The 21,775-nt window shown below is 45.7% G+C and overlaps 1 protein-coding gene across 1 annotated transcript in view; it reads left to right on the forward strand.

The window, feature by feature from the left end:
• The first annotated feature begins 572 nt into the window (after positions 1-572).
• PSAT1 (phosphoserine aminotransferase 1) overlaps positions 573-21,775 on the forward strand; it is a 28,295-nt gene continuing 7,092 nt past the window's right edge. The window contains exons 1-7 of the mRNA NM_001102150.1: positions 573-718; positions 4,633-4,693; positions 5,658-5,727; positions 8,241-8,446; positions 9,421-9,593; positions 11,134-11,303; positions 17,180-17,308. Of these exons, the coding sequence (NP_001095620.1) occupies positions 659-718; positions 4,633-4,693; positions 5,658-5,727; positions 8,241-8,446; positions 9,421-9,593; positions 11,134-11,303; positions 17,180-17,308 (869 nt within the window). The 5' untranslated portion in view covers positions 573-658. The remainder of the gene's footprint in view (positions 719-4,632; positions 4,694-5,657; positions 5,728-8,240; positions 8,447-9,420; positions 9,594-11,133; positions 11,304-17,179; positions 17,309-21,775) is intronic.

Genomic DNA, 21,775 nt, shown 5'->3' on the forward strand with positions numbered 1-21,775 from the left:
TGATGTTTTGCAGAGAACCTCATCTCCCACCCACCCACCCCCAGCCCATTTCACCCTGCAGTTCCATCCTTGGGGGCTCTGCCTCTCCCCTGTAGTATCTGGCGCCCATGGCGGGGGTGCTTAGGAAAGTTTAGTGAGTTAATGACTGCTGACTCAAACAAATGCATCACAGTCCAGTCTACGGTCTGGTGAAGATGTAGTTGGATGGGGGTGAGGAATGATTTACTCCGCATCTCCCCATGCAGCCCACGGAGTCTGAGGTCAGGGTTGGAGGACTGGAACCGGCCTCAAGGGTGCAGAAGTGCCAACGCATGTTGGCAAGGGCAACCGCTTCTAGCCGCCCACGGTTGTCGGGCGGGCAAGCAGCCGAGCCGACAGGCTGGTGCAATCTCCCGCGTGCCTTGCATTGATCAAAAAGGGTTGAAACAGAAAACGCGAGGTGGAGCAACTGCTCATGAGCCGTGACTGCGAAGCACGACCAATGGGGGATGAGAGTCCCATTGCGCAAACCAATCAGCGCAGGGCCAGCGATAGTGCAGGCCGCTACTGGCGCCTCTCGGAACTGAAAGAGAGCGGAAAGTCTTCGCCAGACGCAAACTTGCGCTGCTCAATCGATAGGTCCTCTCCGGCTGACTCCTGCCGTCCCTGCAGCAGCACCATGGACTCCCTGATGCCGGTGGTCAACTTCGGACCCGGGCCTGCCAAGCTGCCGCGCTCCGTAAGTCCCAGGGAGCGCGCGCTAGGACGGCGCTCCAGGCGGGAGCAGGCGCGTTGGTGGCTGTGCATCCCTGCGTGGAGGGCTCGGATCCCCTCTACCCTCCCCGAGTCCCCTAAATACTCTGCATGAGTGTGCACGCCCAGTTCAGGATATGTCGCGGGTGGGCCTTTGGAAGAATACTTTGGAGAAGGAAACTTGAAGTTTGCTTGCTCAGCTGCCCCTGGCGCCGGCTACTGGTGCGCCGCGTTCTGAGTTCGGCCCGCCGGGGACGTGCTGGCTCGCTGCTCAACACACCTGCAAACTCAGGCGCTGTGCCTTCAACCGGGTCGGACTAGGGGTGCGGCGGGAAAGAAAAAGTCTCAACTGTGCATTCGCCTTGCCCAGCAGTGCTGCGAGCCAGGCAGTGTTGAGTGGATGTGTGAATGGACATGGTGAATGAGTGGTGAATAGGGATCGTGTTAATTGGAGCGAAGTGTAAACTAGAGGCCCGTGCAAAACCCCTCAGGAGCAGTGTTGGCTTCAGCTAGCACTTGGAAACGTTGCTTTTCAAAAAATGTAAGTTTGAAAGACTTCAGTACAGCCCAGGCTTTCCCGCTTTGCTTCTCAGAGACTCCACCCGTCCCTAAACCTATTTTTCTCTGCTCTGTTTCATGCATAGATTTCTCCCTGTACTGGCGTGTACCCTAAAGGCATTCTAATATTCAAGCTGTGGTAGGCACTGGGCAGCTAGCCCAGTTCGCTTCATTTTGTTCTGGAGCAAATGAATGACTGAATTCTCCCCCGGGCCATTACCAGACCTTTCAAGTGCAAGTGTAACTCATTCCCTGCCTTCCAGCCCCCAGCCGGGTTCCAGCTCCTTCCCTAACCTTCAATACCCACTCCCCCCACCCCCATTCTCCTCCCCACCCCACCAGCTGTGAAGGAGGCCTAGTCTCTAATGTGCCTTGGACGCGTTGACCAGCTGCCCCTGCTGTTACATTTTGCATTTTCTAACCGGGATAACTCTGATAATACCTTGTAGCAACATGAGACATAGCCAAGTGCTTTTCAATTATCTATTGTTAAACAGAGTGGAAATATCCCTGGGCCAGAGCCTTCTCTGTGTTGTCCTAAGAGGAGAGAATTTTTATAATTGTAGACGGTAAAGAACATTTTGCTTTTCTCAGTGCTCATAGTAGCTGAGAGTACAGGGCTTACTTTTTTCTTAGTTATTGCAGTCTGTGATAGGTGAGATTTCCTGTCACAAATATGCAAAAGTTTCTGCTACCCTCACTGGTTTTCACCCTTCGTGTTTTGGAGTCTTTTGCATATTTGTTTCCTGTGTAATTTGTTCTGCATTTATTATAAAGATAATTGTTATTAATACAATTACTTATTATTTATCTTCCTGGAGGATTTATGCCTTCATATGTGCTCTCTAACCTGTGAGGGGGCAGCTGTTTCTATTTTTGTGTTTTCTTGAGTTAGTTGAATTATAAAGATTAGAGAAGTTTTGCAAACTTTTTTTGGCTGAACCATAATGAAAAATATATTTCACGAAGTGAGCAAGTACCTGCACATAATCAAAACAAAAAGTTTATGAAGTATTTAGCCTGATGACTACAACATACACAATTTTATATTATATTCTTCTTTGGTCTATTCTAGTTCATTAAAAAAAATATTGGTTGTGATCCACAAAATTATTGCATTCTTCAGTTTGAAAAAAATAAACTTCACTTGATTAGAGGGGTATGCTTTTTGGGTAGAAGTCTTTAAAGCTTTTTATAATGATTTTGGTTATAAACCTTTATAGATGTTCTTTTCAGAGAATACTATAAGAGAATTCTATAAGAGGAAGGGAGTCTGAAAAGAAGTTCAGGGATGACTCTATCACAGATGTTTGTTTATACTAAAGAAAAGGATTCACTATAAGTTTGTTTGATCAGCCAGTGCTAATGTGTCCAACAAAAACGATGACAAATTCTTAAGCCTCCTTTTTTTTTTGTATAATTCTTTCTTTATTGCTGAAATGTTTTTTCATACAAAGTTGCGATCTAGTTTAGGTTATGTTATATGAGATCTTTAGCTGGTATTTTTTAAGGCAACCTCCTTCGATGGCAAGATGCTTCTACAAAGTGTTTGTCTCACCTATTTTGTATACATTTTTAGAGCTTTTCTTTCTGATATTTTTACTTTATGGCAGTTCACTCATACTCAAAGATAGAGAGGGAATAATATAATGAAATTTATAGACCCAGCCAAGATTTAACAACTAAGGACACTTTGCTAATCTTGTTTCAGCACTCCCTCCCCTATACTCTCTTTCTCCCCTTCTGCTTCTAGGTAAATTTTAAGCTAGTTCCAAATATTATGTCATTTCACTCCTGTAAACGCTGCAGCATGCATCTCTGATAAGGGCTTTCTATTCTTCTTACTGAAATGTGTATGAAATATGTAGACGAAATAAGTACATATATGTGTGCGTGTGTGCATGCTAAGTTGCTTCAGTCGTGTCCAACTCTTTGAGACTCCATGGACTGTAACCTGCCAGGTTCCTCTGTCCATGGAATTCTCCAGGCCAGAATACTGGAGTGGGTTGCCATTTCATTCTCCAGCAAATGTTCCCCAACCCAGGGATTGAACCTGGATCTCCTGCATTGCAGGCAGATTCTTTACCATCTGAGTCACCAGGGAGGCCCGTATTAAAGTGTGTGTGTGTGTGTATACATACATATATAAATGAAATAGGTGTTTTTCTTTTCAGTGTGTAGTAATTTGCCTTTTACTTGCCTTTGGGAAAAATAACGATGAGGCACCTCTCTAGCAAGTGAGCTGTGTATTTGGGGGCAGTGGGTGGAGAATGAGCTTTGCCCTTCCCCCCTTTCCTGGCACTGAACTATTGGCCATAAGATGGGTCCCACCTATCCAGTTGCTCTTGTGAGGAAGAATGTGCTTATGGGATTGCAGTGATCTTACAAGATAGGTCAAAGGGCTGGATAGGGACATGCAGTTAAGTTCTTTTGTCGACTCAGCTGAGATTCTTCACCTACACACTGGGGATGAGACTATCACCTTCAGCGCTGTTGTTGAGGGGGCGATCAGTACCCCCATGGGTGTATGTGTGTGTGCTAAGTCATTTGAGTTGTGCCTGACTCTCTGCAGCCCTATGGACTGTAGCCTGCCAGGTTCCTCTGTCCATAGGATTCTCCAGGCAAGAATACTGGATTGGGTCTCCTCCTCCAGGGGATCTTCCCGACCCAGGGATTGAATCCATGCTTCTTGCATCTCCTGCCTTGGCAGGCTGGTTCTTTACTACCAGCGCCACCTGGGAAGCATCCCAGCCTTGTCTTAATTCACAGCAAGTGCTTCCTACTTCCTGCCCAACCCACCCATTCCAGTGGACCAAAAAGATGGAAAATTGAGTTATCAGTTTAATTTGGACATAAATTATTTTTTGTTGTCCTCTATACCCAGAAATTTTTGTGCTTTTGCTTTCAGAGAATGGCAAATGCAGTTGTGAGAGTCGCAAATGCAATTGTGAAGGGGACATTTTCTAGGGAATCAGATTTTTCCCAAAGTTATTCTTTAACTGATATTGACAGGTAAAGAATTGTTATTAGAAAACTTCCTACTTGATTTTTATTTTACTTTCAAGTGAGATTTTATCTCTAAATTTGTGCCTTTGGAAAAACTGTATCTTAGAATTGGTCATATTGCATAGTTTCATACTCAACTTGAATGTAAGTTGCATCATCGGGGTTTGGTGGGAACAGGCAGAGAGAAGGGACTGGCTGTGGCAGGGACAGATGCTTCCTCACAGACCCAGCGGGTGGAGCTTCTCCTTGCCCCTCCTCTTTTGCAGTTTGTGTGTCCAGAGAGAGTTGTGCATAGCATACTGAAATCATCTTATTTTCTTTTATTTTTTTTCCTAGGTGTTGCTAGAGATGCAAAAAGAATTATTAGACTACAAAGGAATTGGGATTAGTGTTCTTGGTAAGATTTACTTTTGGATGTTGTGAATGTCCAGGATTTAAAGGGAACTAACTAAAATGCATCATCAAACCTAAAATTTCTACTGGGTCTTCCCATAGGCATTTGTAGATGTATTTTTAAATTTTAATAACTTCTGTGGCATGTTTGATCAAAGCAATTTTGAAATCAACATAAATGCTGGTGAGGGGTTTATACATCTCAGCTTACAATTTCATAATCGGTTTTTGCTATACATAGGATCTGAGATCAAAAGATCCTATGTATTTGCATAATAGTGCCCAAACATTTATAATATTGTTTCACATTCTTTTTAGTTTTTGCTGTTCTTAGACATGAACTCATTGAATGTATAGAAGTATACAAGCCTTTTTTGGAAGATCTTGCATGTTAATAATTCCATTGTTTCTCTCCCCTCTGTTATTAGGAAAGATGACTTTTGAGTTCTAAAATGTACGTTTTAAAACCTTTAATTTTCTTTTTCTTTTTTGGTAGTTCCAGAGGCTACAGAGTATTAAAGAGATCGTAGGGTTAACTTTGTGTGCTATTGCTATTGAATTTTGTTCCTTAATTTGAATTAAGTGACATGTGCTTAAATTTCTGTGAAGGGACAGCACAGTATGGCATTTTGTGCTGTTGTCCTAAAGGGCAGCCTTTGCAAACAATTCTTGTTTGTGAGAAAGTGATGAGAAATCAGAGATTGAAGAATAAATTAGCAAATGGCTCAGTCAGTGACTATCGCCACTTGAAAAAAAATCATTCTGCTGTGACAATAAAGTTAAAATGTTTGCAGTTTGAAAATCAGTTTGGATTTTCTCTTAAAATGTGTGGTCCATCATTTGTATGCAATATAACTGACATTTCACTTTATTATTTTACTTGCAAATTTTGTAGTTACATCTTCAATAACTTTTGTTCCTTTGGTTTTGAACTGGAATATTTTTCTTGTTTATTTTTCCTTCCACAGAAATGAGCCACAGGTCATCAGATTTCTCTAAGATTATCAATAAGACAGAGACCCTTGTACGGGAATTGTTGTAAGTATAAAATTTTAAAGACAAAGTTGTGTTATTCTTGTTTGGTAATCCATATACGTAGGTGTATGTTGCATTACTACATTCTGCTATGTGTTCAGAATATTTCATTCTTAAAAGTCATCTTTTTAAGATTCTTTTAAAAGATCTTTTTAAAGATTCTCCCAGATTCACTAGATCAGTACATAATGCTTTTAATGTGATCCTCATCCTGCATTTGTGTGTTTATTTTTATTTTATGTGGTTTTTCCAAAGATTTGAAATCATTATATCTGGGATTTTTCAGCACTGTAGAAGTTAAATTGGATTAGAAGGGATTTAAATGACAAGTGGTCAGCATAATTAATTGTAATTTAGTTCACTGGCTTTTAAATTATGGGCCTCATACAATCTGTCAGAATCACCTCTTAGGAGAGATATAAAAAAAATTCAAGTGCTGGGCCCCACCCAGACTTGTCGAATCATAGCCTGTTTAGAAACTTCATTCTTAACAGGCTCTTTGGGCAATTTTAAGGGTTATGAACTCTGGGAACTGTTCCTCAAATGAACTCTCTTAGTTATCTGCACTGCTTTTCTTACCTAGAGGAAACTATATTCTTAAATAGATTGCTGCTTTAAGCTACAGTTTTATGCATTACATACTCACACAGACATACAAATATGGTCACCTTAGAAACACAATACTTATTTGTTTTCTGCTCATAACACTGGTGCATGTTCATGGTGGGAAGCTTAGGGAAAAAACTCACAAATTTAACTGGAATTGTCCATAACCCTACCAGTCAAGAATAATCATTGTTAAAGTTTTAGGGTTCATCCTTGCATTATTTCATTAACAAAATTGGGTTTGTACTAATTGTGTAATAACTTGCTCTTTAAATTGCCTTAATAAAATGCCTGAGATGGGGCTGACTTAGTGACATTTTCTGAGGAGCGTTAGAAGCCACCACAACGTGCAGGTCAGAGGCGCTCATCATCTGTTTGGCAGCACGCGGGGCTGCCTGCTGGGTTCCCAGTATGTTCGTGGAGCGATCTTGTCCTTCATGAATGCTTGGAATGTGGCCTGAGAGGCGTGCCATTTGACTCGCAGGGCTGTGAGCCTCCCCAGCCTGGACTTCTGGCTCAGCGTATGGGCCGGTCCCTTTGGAGCCCTGTACCCAGACCTCTGGTGTCCTTCCATCCAGTTCTTGGCCTTGTTAACTGCATCTGAATAACATAAACCTGGAATCCTGCTTTGGGTTGCTGTCCTCCCAGCTGCCAAGAACCTGATAGTTAGCGCCCCCAAGGCCTGTCTGCTCTGCTATTCTCTGGAGCCCTGGAGATAGGCAGCCATGGCTCAGAACCAGATACATGCACACCATACCACCTGCTGGTGAGCCCAAGACCCTCTCACATTGCCCAGCTCTTTGCTGCTTTCCTTAAGCCTCTTTTCTGGAGCTCTGTCGCCTGGCTGTTTGCCTTCTGCATAATCTGTTCCTAAGCTCTGACATTGCTCAAAAGCTCGGGTCCAGTTTCCATGGCCTGTGGCTATCCCAATCATCATCTTAATTTTCCATGCTGGAATCAAATCATTTCGCTCTTAATCTCAATATATATGGAGTAGGTGAAACATGCTTAGGTCTAAAGGGTTATGGAAGATCCTTCTCCACTGTTCACCTGATTCGTAGCATGGACCAGCACATATATACTTTTAGGACTTTTGGTTGCAAGTGAGAAACCCAACTCTTGGCTTAAGTAAATAAATAAATGTATTACTTCATAGGACAGAAAAGTGCAGGAGCTCACATGATGTAAAGAAGGTCTTTTCCTCTGTCTCCTGGATCTGCTTTTTTGTGTGTTTGCTTTATCAGATGGCCACCAGTGGCTGCAGATTTAGCTCCTATAAGTTCTTTCCCTCAATAGAAACAGCTTCTCTTTTCTAGAAGTTTGGATCCAAGATTTCAGAACCAAACCCCACTGACCGGTGTGGGTCATGTGCTCATCCCCTGGAGCTGGGATTGGGCACCCTTGAACCAGCTGGACTGAGAGTGGTATCCAATGCTTCCCTAAAGGAACAGCAGGGTGTTGCTAAGATTCTGTCAAAACAGTAACCATAGGCTTTCAACATGAAAAGTGAGTGAAGGTGTTAGTCACTCAGTCATGTCCGACTCTTTGCGACCCCATGCACTGTACCCTGCCAGGCTCCCCTTCCATGAAGTTCTCCAGGCAAGAATACTCGAGTGGGTAGCCATTCCCTTGTCCAGAGAATCTTCCCAACCCAGGGATCAAACCCAGGTCTCCTGCGTTGCGGGCAGATTCTTTACCGTCTGAGCCACCAGGGAAGCCCAGACTTTCACTGTGGGGCCCAGTAAATATCTGTGCAAGAAATTGAGTAGATAAATGACTGATTTGGGGAAGGCAGAGGTGGGGCTTTACCATTGTGCTTATGGTGTGTCCACCCCAGGGTGAAGTGCTGGAAGAGCATCACTCACTCTCAATCTTTGACCCTGTTTACTGTCACCTCTGCTTCTGCCCAGAGCCATTCCAGACAACTACAAAGTGATTTTTGTACAAGGAGGTGGGTGTGGTCAGTTCAGTGCTGTCCCCTTAAACCTGATTGGCCTGAAAGCAGGAAGATGTGCTGACTATGTGGTGACAGGATCCTGGTCAGCTAAGGCTGCAGAAGAAGCCAAGAAGTTTGGAACTGTGAATATCGTCCACCCCAAACTTGGGAGTTACACGAGTAAGTGCTGGTAGCTGAGCTGGTCTGTGAAATGCTGGCCAGTGGGTGATCCCTCCTTAGCTAGCAGGTTACCCCTGCCCTGGGCAATTCTTTCTTCCCCTGTTTGATACCATTTAGATTGGCTGCCTGTTCCTGTTAAGATTACTAACTGGCTGCTGCAGAAAGAGTGATCCTAGGCTGTTGTGTGCGTGCCTGCTCAGTGGCTTCAGTTGTGTCCGACTCTTTGCAACCCCATGGACTATAGCCCACTAGGCTCTCTGTCTATTGGATTCTCCTGGCAGGAATACTGGCATGGGTTGCCATTTGCCTCTCCACCTGGGCTGCTAACTTAGTTGCAAAACCCAGGGGCTGGGTTGGCTTTAGGTATGGCTTAATCAAGGGCCCCCCTACAGTGAGGGGACTTCTCCTGGTCCTGGCGTCTCCCTCTGTCTCCTTCACAGTCAGGAAGGCTGCCCCCTCATTTTTAGAAGATGGCTGCAGCTGCTCATTGCCTTATATTCTCCCAAGTTTCAATGCCTCTGCTCAAACATTCCCAGTAACAGTCTCATGTCTCCTGTGTCCCATTCCAAATCAGTCAAGTGGCCTTGCCTGAACTGCATTCACCCTTCAGGGCTGTGGGTAGAATTGGTTCTATTGGAATCACATGAGCTGAGAGTGAGGGAGACTGGCACCCAAAGGACACTGTCCGTGGACCTAGGATGTTGGAAGCTGGGTGACAAGGAAAAACCCAAATACCTACCACACCATTCTCAAAGATTATTTGCCCCCAGTAGAAGTCAAAGGAATAAGATGGAGCATCCTTTTAGGACACTGGTGGTGATTGTAATACTAGATGAATAGGATGCCTTTTACTTGTGAATGCTCTGGGATCAGTCCTCCCCTGCTAGGCGAGGGGTGTCGTACCTGGTGGACTCCCGTCTCCCTAAGGGAAGAGGGGAGGAAACGTGGAGTCCCTAACTTGTCTCCTGTGATAGAAATTCCAGATCCGAGCACCTGGACCCTCAACCCGGATGCCTCCTATGTGTATTACTGCGCCAATGAGACTGTGCACGGAGTGGAGTTTGACTTTATCCCTGATGTCAAGGGAGCAGTGCTGGTCTGCGACATGTCCTCAAACTTCCTGTCCAGGCCAGTGGATGTTTCCAAGGTAAAGCCTGAAAGAGGCCTGGGTCAGGGGGAACCCCTGTTTGGTTTTTCTAAGGACATTTTAACATATACTAGGACGGAGAAAGGCCGACCTTGGTTGTCAGAATATTTACATCCGGACATTCACAGCGCTTTGTTGACAGTTGCCTCACAGGATCCTACTTGATTCCTTGGGGAATTCACCTGCCTTTGAGGGTGGCTTTTAGAAATTTTTTTCATTGACACCTTGGGAATTTCTTGCTGTTGTCAAGGGAAGATATGCATTATCCAAACTTGGGGGGCTATGAAGGAGCCCTGCCTTACCTCGTTAGCCACCCCAGCATCAAGAGCATCCATAGGACATGAGATTCCCAGGTGGATCTCCAGGGTGGGCAATGGGAGAGGCACCCACCATTGCACAACATGGGGAGCACGGGTTAGGAGGGTGATATCTGTAAGGAAGTTAAAACAAACTAAGTGGTAGTGTGCCTTTAAAAAAAAATTCTGGTAAAATATACTTATTATAAAATTGACAGTTTTAACGATTTATAAGCATACCGTTCAGTGTCATTAAGTACATATACATGATTGTACAATCCTCATCACCATCCGTCTCCAGGACTTTTTCTTCCCACTGAAACTCTGTCCCCATTAAACAGTAACCCCAGTCCTTCCTCCCCCTAGTCACTGGCAACCACTATTCTCTATATAATTTTTTTAGTCTCTGTGAATTTGACTGGTCTAGATAACCTCACATCAGTGGAGTCATGTGATATTTGTCCTTTCATGTCTAGCTTGTTTTCACTGAGCATAATGTTCTCAGGGTTCACCCTGTGGTAGCATGTCAGAACTCCATTTCTTTTTAGGCCAAGTAATATTCTGTTGTGTGAATATATACATTTTGTTTATAGCCTACTTTTTATTTTCACTTACCATACACTGGCAATTCTAAACAATGCCAATTGTAAAAATACCTCTTCCTGTTGGGCCAGGCTATCCCCCTCCTCCCATGTGGGATGCTACTGAATTTTCCTAAAGGTTTCATGGGGAGACATGGAAGAAGGTTCTATATCTTACATGGAAATTGTCCCAAAGTACATTAAAACATCTCTTTTTCTGAATTTTTTTCTCCCTTGGGCAGCTTGTTTCATTTCTCAGTGTCTTCTGATTGTCCCTTTATACAAATATAAATAGATTAAAAAATTGGTTTCTTTAGGTCACCAAGGACAGCAGCCTTATTTTAAAGATGGGTTTGGAGGTAGAAAAGAGATGTAATAGAGTGAATAGGAATAGATACAAGGTCTTCACAGTGGTGGGCTTGGGCTGGCCTCTTCCTGGGGAGAAGGACCAGGCAGATTCATAATCTGCAGGCTCTAAACTCACAAGTATTGATTTGCTGTCCAGATAGAGATTCCTTTAGAAAAGGGAATTTGCTCTGAACAGGATTAAAATTGAGTTACTTCCTCATAAAAACTGTGTTTTAGAAAGAGATTGGGGAATTTGACATACATTTATGAAAGATGACCAAGTACGTTTAAAATAGCACGTTTTCTCTTTGGCAGTTTGGTGTGATTTTTGCTGGTGCCCAGAAGAATGTTGGCTCTGCAGGGGTCACGGTGGTGATCATCCGAGATGACCTGCTGGGGTTTGCCCTCAAAGAGTGCCCCTCGGTCCTGGATTACAAAGTGCAGGCTGGAAATAACTCCCTGTACAACACACCTCCCTGTTTCAGGTAACTCCAGGGTCTGGCCTGGGGACCAGGGAAGGAGGGGGGTCTCAGCATTTCCCATCAATACTAGGTGACTTTCTGAAGCTGGACATGATTCTGTGAATTGGTAACCTAATCGCCCAGATGTCCTTCAGGATTCTCTGCCCAGCTCACCTCTTCCTCATCCTCCTCTGTGCACTGTCTGATCAGCTTTCCTTGCCTTTCTTTTTTGGGGTGTTTCTGTTTGGTCTTGGTAGCCTTGGTGGTTCACCGTTAGCCCAAAAGCTTTCTGCACATGAAGTGTCATGCCTGCATCTCAAACAAGCAGTGCAACTTTAGAGAAGAACTTTCAAAGGCTGGGCTACCTGCCTTTTTCATTCCCTAGCTGGGCCTGCTTGAAGCCCACTGCTTGGCATTGGACACACTGGCTGGAACAAACACTTCTCTGTTTTTCACCCAGTCTGCAGGGGACCTGTTAGCCTGGCTTCCTGTTAATCCTAGTCAGAGTCTGCATTATAGCACTTTTGGGGAAAGTAAGGCTATTCCACCTTATGGTCTTTTAACTCTCAGACTCAGGCAGTTGGTGAAAATCTTTGTGACACCTAAAATTTAGCCAGATAAATTTTATTACTAGCAATCTGTGTGAGTTTAGGCAAGTTGCTTAATCTATCTGTGCATCTGGTGTCTCCAAGAGTAATTAGTTGCTGATAAAGATTGGATGATTAAAATATGTGTCTAAAATGTGCTTGGGGGCTTCCCTTGTAGCTCTCAGTAAAGTATCTGCCTGCAATGCAGAAGACCTGGGTTCAATCCCTGGGTCGGGAAGATCCCCTGGAGAAGGACATGGCAACCCATTCCAGCATTCTTGCCTGGAGAATCCCATGGACAGAGGAGCCTGTAGTGTCTAAACCTCTACCACCAAACTGTGCTTAGTGAATGCCTGGCTCTCAGTGGCTTATAAATGTTAGTGCTGTATTATTATTTACCAGCAGGGATAAGAGCCAGAGTTTATAGACTATCTTATCTTTCCAGGGCATCTGTGATGTAAATAGTGATGCGTATGACCCACTTAATCTCCCAAGCACCCTAGGAGATAGGTACTCTAATTGTTATTCCCGTTTTGCAAGTGAAGAAGCCAAAGCCATACTTCTAGGAAGTGGCGTGGATTTGAACCCAGGCGGTCTGACTTGAAAGCCTGGATAAGTACAGCTGGTGCCTTCATGCTCTTCAACAGCAAAATGACCAGGGTGGGTTTGTGTCGGAAGGGTCCCATCTCTGGAGAATAGATGGCTGTTGGAGTCCTGCTCTTTGAAGTTTTTCAGTGATGGTGGATGCTCTCATAACAGAGCATATGAAGAGGGGCTTGGGCCAGTATAGGCCTCAGTTACATGGGGGCTGGGGCTTTGTTAGCGGTCTCCTTCTGAGGCGCTGCCTGTGGGAAAGACACTTCTTCCATATAATTTACCACAGGAAGAAAAGAGCTTTTTCCACAGCTGGAATGCTGATGGAAATTGTTGCTGGTTTTCTGCGTAGCTCACGTAGGCTGCAGCAGCTCTTCTCTTTTGTGTCCCCTGCTTCCCTCAGGCAACGGAGGTGTCTGGTATTTTCTCCCGGTCACCTGTCAATCCCACTCTGTCTCACTCCGGTTGAAAGTGCTTCTGAAGTGCCTGGTGGGGATTGCGGGGCAGGGCTGAACCTGTCTTGCCCACTTGTCTTGTCTCTGGGGTTTCTGGTAGTGGACAAGCCAGTAACCACTGGCCAGCTGGGAAAGGAGCCCTGCTGTGCTGAGCAGTGCTGGACAGCTGGGTCCCCTGGGGAAGGGGCTCTGCAGCCAGGCCACACCATGGCAGGAGGTGCTGGGAGGCGTTTAGTCCTTACCTGTTAGAACAAACAGCCAGGGTCTGGTCTCGGGCGCGTGAGTCTTTCAGGCAGAGGCAGAGACCACTGAGGCTCTGGGAGCAAGAAAGTGTGCGGGGCCGGGAAAGCCCTGGCCCTGGATGTGCCCCGAAGGCCAGCAGTTCTGATCAGAGCATAGACTGGGGGAGCAGGATGAGCTGTCTTACCCTCTGGCACCTTCTCTATGTGAGTGAGTGACCTTGAAATCAATTTTTTTTTAATGTAATGAATATGTTAAAATGCAGCCTGTTAATATTAAAAGTCAGCAGAAATAGTGAGTTAGCAGGTGAGTCTGTCTAATGGGAAATAAAAATGTCTGGAGTCAGACCTGGGGGAGGCACTGAGAGAAAGTCCTTCTTGAATGACTCACAGAGGGTCATTCCCCTGCCAGCGCCTGTGCAGGCCTCCGCCCCGGGCCTTGACCAGTCAGGCGTGCAGGGTCAACCTGGTTACCTGGGGGCAGGGGCACAGGGTGGGGGAGGCAGACACTCCCTGCCTGGAGCCTTTCTGCCTAAGGAGGGAGCTGAGCCAGACACACAGAAACAAGGGGAGAAAAAGACCAAGGTTTCTTTTCCAGACAGATCAGGAAAGTGAAAACTGAGACCATCTCAGGGCAGGACTGACAATAAGATTTGATCAGAATTGCATATAGCTGATTCACTTTGTTGTACAACAGAAACTAACACAACACTGTAAAGCAGTTACACGCCAATTCAAAAAAGAGAGAATCATATAAATGTGGAGGTCAAAAGAGATTGGGTTAAATTCTGACCCAGGACACCCCTTGGAGTCTTGGATTCTTTTACTCTAAAAGAAGAGAAAAGGAAAAACAGTAAACATCTGTGTGACTGAGCAGTTACTTACAGTCTATGACTTGAAAAACTAATATTTCATTTGGTGTATTTTTAAGATTAGAAAATTGTAGTTCTCCCAGTGAGAATAAGCATTGAATGGAGAGAGGAGGATTTGTGCATGACACCCTCCCCAGGCCTGGCTGTGAGCTGATAAGGCACCCAGAACAGTTCAGAACTTTGTATCACGTGGAAGTCCTTGAAAATGTCCCAAGTTAAAAAAGAAGCTCTTTTTTTTTCTAATAAAATTAGAGCCAAGTGACCAGAGGCCCTGGGCAGTTTGTTTGAACTGAACTGGACGACTGGCCTTCACATAATTGCCTGTAACCCTGAGCAGTGAATTGGGGTGGAATAAAGGACCATGTGGACATTCTGTTTAACACTAAGCCCAGTTTATGGACAAACAAACAGATTCCTAAACTTCCCTTCTAACTCTATAAGGCAGATTTACTTCCCATGACTAACGGGACCTGTAAGTATAAATTCGTTTTATCTATCGTATGAAGTAGCTAATGAGAAACAAAATATTCCCCACTAACCCAGGCCATCCTTCTTATCAGAATGGGAATGTGGGCCTGCCCAGGAGGCTTAGTCCTTCAGAACAGCCAGGGAGAGTTTCCAGGGCTTTCTGGGGTGCTTTTCTAATCCCTAGTGCCCAAAAAGCATTTTGTATTGCTTAGAAAAGTTAACACAAGATCTTGGCAAAGACTTCTGAGGTGAAACTACTGCTAACTGCTTGCTGTGCAGGGCAGATGCAAATAGAGCCATATATTTAATTATGCAAATGAAATGTTACCATACAGGCTGCTTTGTGAATTCTTTTTCCACCCAGCAATGTACTGTGAACACGGCTGTGTCAGGACAAATGCTTGCCTTTTTTCCTCTTTGAATTGTGGTGTGATATTCCAGAGAATGGATCTGCTGTGATTTATATAGTCATTTAACGCACAGGCTTAGACAGTACACTTAACACTGTGTGAAAAGAAAGTAAAAATGTTAGTCACTCGGTGGTGTCCAACTCTGCAACCCCATGGACTGACTATAGCTCTCCAGGCTCCTCTGTCCATGGATTTTTTCCAGGCAAGAATATTGGAGTGGGTTGCCATTCCCTTCTCCAGGGGATCTTCCCAACCCAGAGATCAAACCTGGGTTTCCTGCGTTGCAGTTGGATTCTTTACCATCTGAGCCACCAGGGAAGCCCCAAGCTGGTGGCATTTTAGAAGTGAAGACAATATAACAGTTAAAAGTGATACCCTGGTTAGTGGGGAGAATGGAGACCAAGTTGCAAGGCTGCATAAGCATCTTAGGACCCCTGTGTTTTGAAGATTTCGGATGGTATGGGAGTGGAAGCGTGTGTTAGCTATGCATTAGAAGTTCCGGCTGAGTCATGAGGCCAGACATCCTTCCACTTCTGGGGCATCTGGTCTCCAGGAGAACTCGCTTCCTTCCAAGCCATCTGCCTTACACTGAGGCTTTGTAGACGGAAGCTAAGGGCGCCAGTTCTGGGCAGCTTGTAAAACGGGAGGGTTCTCTGCTGACTGTGCTGCTCAGATCTGATTAGGATTAGCCAGGAGCATGGGCAGTGAGTCTGGATATGGGGCTGAGTCACACACCAAGAGGGAAGTGTGTGGGTGCTGAGGTCTGGCTGGGACCATGAACCTGGTCTGAGCCTTTGCTGCAGCCATGATTTGATGACTGAAATAGCAGCTTGGGAACCCTGGGAAAACAGCTGCTGTGAGAAGGGAAGCCCAGTCACCAAAATGTACTGTTGAACAGGCAGGATTCACACGTGACTCTGCTGGGATCATGTGGCAGGGTGGGTTTATGTCGTTCCTGGGGGATCGAGCAGTTTGGGGTTAGATGGAAATTCTAGAGCATCTTACGGTAAAGTGGGAGAACACCTTATCTGGAACACACGTGTGAGCTGTTATGCCCCTGCAGCCGCTGCTCTTGGCACCCGTGTCGGAGCTGTGGTGCCAGCCTGACCGCCCCACTGGCAGGTGAGATAGTGGCTGAGGGTCTAGAGCCCTTTTGTTATTGTGCAAAGAGCTGGGCCTTTGGGATCAGACCAGCTGGGGTTGGAATCTTGCTTTATCAGCTACTTGTTGGATGTAAAAGTCATGCAGAGTCAAGCTCTCTGAGCCTGTTTCCTCATCTGTAAAATAAGATAATGGCAGCTCTGGCCTCAGACTTTTTTTGATCAGTAAAAGGGCGCCTAGCCTGCTGAATGGTGCTTGCCTCCCCTTGCTTTCTTCTGTCTCCTCTGCCCCTCTGATTTCTCAGTCTTTACCCAGAGAGCTTCAGCTGAGGCTGTAAACACCCAGCGGATGATTTCTGCTTTGAGCTCCCTCCCCTCTGGCCCCGGACACCATTTCTCCTTCCTTCCAGGGCCATCTGGGGAGCCCGCTGGAGAAGCTTCCAGAGGAGCCATCGCATGGTTCTGGGTACAGGCCATTCTCTGCCCAGTGGCCCTGGGCAGCCCCACATGGGCTTCTGCTACCTTCTGGGGGTAGAAATACCAGAGTTCTCCAGCCACCTGGAGGCAATGAAGGAGCCAGTCAGTATCTTGGGCTTCCCTGGGACCAGCTTCTTATATGTCTTCTCCTCCCCACCCTGTTACAGTGTTAATAAACGAGGCAGCAGCTAAGTTGGGGGGATCCCCCCCCCAGACCTTCACTGGACCTAGACACCCAGCAACTAAGTCTACACAAATTCCTCTGGGGAACCTTTGTTCCCCCTCGTAGAGAGGGCATAGCTGGCCTTCTCCATATGCCCAGCTCGAGCTGTGTCTTTTCCACAGAAGACCTCTGTTCCTGTGGGCTTTCAGGGAGGTGCACACGGAGCCCTCAGCACCATTTTATTTTCCATTTTTTGGTTGTGCCATGTACCATATGGGATCTTAGTTCCCCAGCCAGGGAGCCAACCGGTGCCCCCTGGGCTGGAAGCTTGGAGGCTTAACCACTGGACCACCAGGGAAGTCCCCTCAGCAGTTTTTTTTTTTTTCTTTTTAAAGAAATTTTTTCTCTTTTAAAACTAATTTGTCTAATGGTGTCTTTAAGTCTATTTTAGTACAGCTTTAGTTTGCTCAGATGTCTTGTTATTTGTGCAAAGCTGATCTAAATGGATATGTGTATTTTTTTTACTCTATTTTAGCATCTATGTCATGGGCTTGGTCCTGGAGTGGATTAAGAACAACGGCGGGGCAGCAGCCATGGAGAAGCTTAGCTCCATCAAATCGCAAATGATTTATGATATTATTGATAATTCACAAGGATTCTATGTGTAAGTGGATGGTTTTTATCTCACATTTTGCCTCTTGTGACTTGAAAAATGTGTCTATGCTGTGTTGGTTTTGGAACATGGATGCAGCCATCTTTCTGTGAGACACTGAAGTCCCCAGGAGCGTGATGCACGTGAATTTTCCCTCCTGCATCTCCACCCCAGGAATACCAGGCTTTGGGACCTGTCTCCCACTGGTGGTGAAATTACTCACACTGCACACCCCTGTCTCCCCACCACCTCCTCTCTGTCCCTGGGGACAAAACATGAACATGCTAGAAGGTCTCAGCTTTGTCTCAGGACTCCACTGGAGACCCTTGGTATAAGCACCCACTCCTGACCTCGCTGGGATATTTACCCTTTTAGAAAAGTTTACTCTTTCCCTTTCAGATCAGATCAATTGCTCAGTCGTGTCCGACTCTTTGTGACCCCATGAATCGCAGCACGCCAGGCCTCCCTGTCCATCACCAACTCCCGGAGTTCACTGAGACTCAGGTCCATCGAGTCAGTCCAGCCATCTCATCCTCTGTCGTCCCCTTCTCCTCTTGCCCTCAATCCCTCCCAGCATCAGAGTCTTTTCCAATGAGTCAACTCTTCACATGAGGTGGCCAAAGTACTGGAGTTTCAGCTTTAGCATCATTCCTTCCAAAGAAATCCCAGGGCTGATCTCCTTCAGAATGGACTGGTTGGATCTCCTTGCAGTCCAAGGGACTCTTAAGAGTCTTCTCCAACACCACAGTTCAAAAGCATCAATTTTTCGGCGCTCAGTCTTCTTCACAGTCCAACTCTCACATCCATACATGACCACTGGAAAAACCATAGCCTTGACTAGACGAACCTTTGTTGGCAAAGTAATGTCTCTGCTTTTGAATATGCTATCTAGGTTGGTCATAACTTTCCTTCCAAGGAGCAAGCGTCTTTTAATTTCATGGCTGCAGTCACCATCTGCAGTGATGTTGGAGCCCAGAAAAATAAAGTCTGACACTGTTTCCACTGTTTCCCCATCTATTTCCCATGAAGTGATGGGACCAGATGCCATGATCTTCATTTTCTGAATGTTGAGCTTTAAGCCAACTTTTTCACTCCCCACTTTCACTTTCATCAAGAGGCTTTTTAGTTCCTCTTCACTTTCTGCCATAAGGGTGGTGTCATCTGCATATCTGAGGTTATTGATATTTCTCCCGGCAATCTTGATTCCAGCTTGTGTTTCTTCCAGCCCAGCATTTCTCATGATGTACTCTGCATATAAGTTAAATAAGCAGGGTGACAATATACAGCCTTGATGTACTCCTTTTCCTATTTGGAACCAGTCTGTTGTTCCATGTCCAGTTCTAACTGTTGCTTCCTGACCTGCATATAGGTTTCTCAAGAGGCAGGTCAAGTGGTCTGGTATTCCCATCTCTTTCAGAATTTTCCACAGTTTATTGTGATCCACACAGTCAAAGGCTTTGGCATAGTCAATAAAGCAGAAATAGTTGTTTTTCTGGACTCTCTTGCTTTTTCCATGATCCAGTGGATGTTGGCAATTTGATCTCTGCTTCCTCTGCCTTTTCTAAAACCGGCTTGGACATCAGGAAATTCACGGTTCACATATTGCTGAAGCCTGGCTTGGAGAATTTTGAGGCCTGTAGTCAGTGAATGGAATTGGCTCTGGTATAGTTGACTCCTAGTTAAATGTCTTTGTGACTAACTGATTCATGAACATGTGTTGACCCCTGGACCAGCACCAGAAAACCCATGAGCCTTGTATTGATCTCTTAGGGATGCTAGAGCAAAAGTACCATTAACTTGGTGCCTTAAAACAAGAGAAATTTATTTTCAGTTATCAGGAGTCCAGGAGTTCAAAGTCAAGCTGTCAGCAAGGCTTTGCTCCCTGCAGAAACTCCCGAGAAGAGTCCATTCCTGGCCCCTTCCAGCTTCTGGGGGCTTTGGGCATTCCTGCCTCACCCCAGTCTCTGCCTCTGCTTCACGTGGCCTTCTCCTTCTTTGTGTGTCTTCTCTTCTGTCTCTCACAAGGTGGTCATTGGATATAGGACCTACTCAGATAATCCAGGATGATTTATCTCATCTAGAAATCCTTAGCTTAATTGCACCAGCATAGATCCTTTTTCTTTTCTTTTGCAGTAATTACTTTAATTATTTGGCTGCCCTAGGTCTTAGTTGCAGCATGTGGGATCTAGTTCCCCGACCAGGGATTGAACCCTGGCCCCCTGCATGGGGAGCACGGAGTCCCAGCCACTGGACCACCAGGAAAGTCCCGACCCTTTTTCTTACTAGGTCACATTCACAGGTGAATGTGGAGGTGAGCACATGGGTAAACCTTTGCAGAGGCCACCATTCAACCCCCTACAACAGGCCTCTCACCAAAATGCCACATATGGTGCCTGGTACACAAAGAGCTTAACAGGCGATGCTTTCATTTGCTTTCCCTTCCTTCACAGTGGGGACTCCTGCGGGAGGATCTGACTTTATGCTGTGTATGCACACCCATTTCTACACACATATGCATAGATACTCTCATTGACCAAGCCAGGACCCCCTTCTTAGTGGTATTTACTCTTTGGAGTTCAGTCTGTTATAACAAAAACATCTAGCTGACAATAACAAAGGAATTTTCACTCTTTTTTGAGAACTCAGTGGGCCACATATCAAAAAAAAAAAAAAAGCCTCAAACCTGACTTCGAGTTGTATGTTTTACCCAGGACTTGCTAACACATCTCATAACCAACCATGGGTGAAGGGTTGGGGTGTACTGATGGGGCAGCCATAACTGGTGGTGTCGTCTCTGCCCTTAACTGATTGCCTGCTCCTATGAGTTCTTGGCCTGCAGCCACAAGCCCTCAGGGAGTCCAGCTTGGCTGAATGACTTAAGCTTTAGGGTCCTCTTCCATACGCCATCTGGGGGAAGGGATTCCCCACTATGCATTCCTGCCTTCTCTGTGGTTCTGTGGCTTGGCCCTTGGGAATCTTCCATTTTAGATCCTGATATATGAGAAGGGAAGCCAGAGTACTCCACTAGCACTTACTAGAGCCATTTTAACACGCGTGATTGGCCATAGATGGTCCAAGGAGTTCATAGCCAAGGGCTAAATGATGAGTCGGGAGCTGAGGACAGGAGGATTCTGCTTTGGCTGGAGGAGAAGGGAGAGCCTTTAGATGAGCTTCAGCCTTGGGCGGGAGTAGAATTAGGCAGAGAAGAAGGCAGAAATTCTTCTATAAATTTTTAGGAAGGCAAAGAATGGCCCCTGTAAAGCACTGAGGGAAGAAAGCAGTATGTTTGGAGAGCAGAGAGTGGGCCGCCTAGAGGGATGGCTTGTGCTGGGATTGAAAAGATAGTGTGGAAAGGTCTGAAGACATGTTTAATTCATCAGTTCATTTACCCATTTGTCTGCTTACCCATCCACCCACCCTCCATCTACCCATCCATCTACCATCCATCTGCCCATCCGTCCATCCATCCATCCACCCCTCCAGTAAATGGTGCCTGAGCACTCCTCTGGGCTAGCCTGGTTTTAGGCTCTGGTGTTACCAAGAAGAATAAGTCTCCTTATTCTTCCTGGCTTCCTTAGAGTGCACAGAATATGAATGTGAGTGAGAGCACGTGGCAGCTATTGTGAAGGGGAGACCAATGTTTCTGTTAGCATTTGACTTCATGTATTTCTTGGGAAATGTATAGGCACAAAATGAGAGGACAGAAAGAATGGTGATGCCCCTGGAAGAAATCCAGGGCATTAGAAAGAAAATAAAGTATAGAAGGAACACCAAAAGTCCCAGAAATTCTTCCCTCCACTCGAGATCCTTTAACTACAAGCACCCCTCAGCATCTTCCAGAAAGCAACCTGCCAAAGCCAACATGGCAGGTGGGTTGTCTCCTGGGCAATCTGATCACTTCCCCATGCAAAACTCCTCATTCACTTATGAACAGGCTTTTGAGCCCGAACTTACATCCTTTTCTGAATAAACCACTTTCTGGGAACTCCCATTCACTCCTGGGCCGCCTGCCCAGAAAATGTCATCCTGGCTCATGAAATTACTGTGGAACCTTGTTACCATAGTCAGGAGCACACTCTGCTCCCCTCACCCCTGTTCAGCAGTTGGACACTCACGAGCTGTCTCTGTGTGCATCTGGATTTTCAGGAAATGCTTCGCTATGGAAATATGGCCCTGAAGGGGAGGTGAGCAGTTTCTAAGAGGAATACCAAGGAACCTAGAGTTGGAATTTACTGTTCACCATCACTTTCGCTCCTCATTTTTGTCCCGCCTTTGGTGCTCCCCTGCCTGGTAGAGCAGCCCCTTCATGGAACACAGTTTTGGGCAGTTTGCTGGGGGTTGGACCAGCTCTGCCAGTGTTCCTGGCCGGGGACTCAGAGACTTGAGAGGGCCACTACTGAAGTCCCTGTTCATTCTATAGCCTGACCACCACAGTTGCTGGCTGGCTGTGAGTTGAGCCCACGTGGGCAGTGTAGCATC

Source organism: Bos taurus, chromosome 8, assembly GCF_002263795.3.
Source record: "Bos taurus isolate L1 Dominette 01449 registration number 42190680 breed Hereford chromosome 8, ARS-UCD2.0, whole genome shotgun sequence".
NCBI classification, from domain to species: Eukaryota; Metazoa; Chordata; class Mammalia; order Artiodactyla; family Bovidae; genus Bos; species Bos taurus.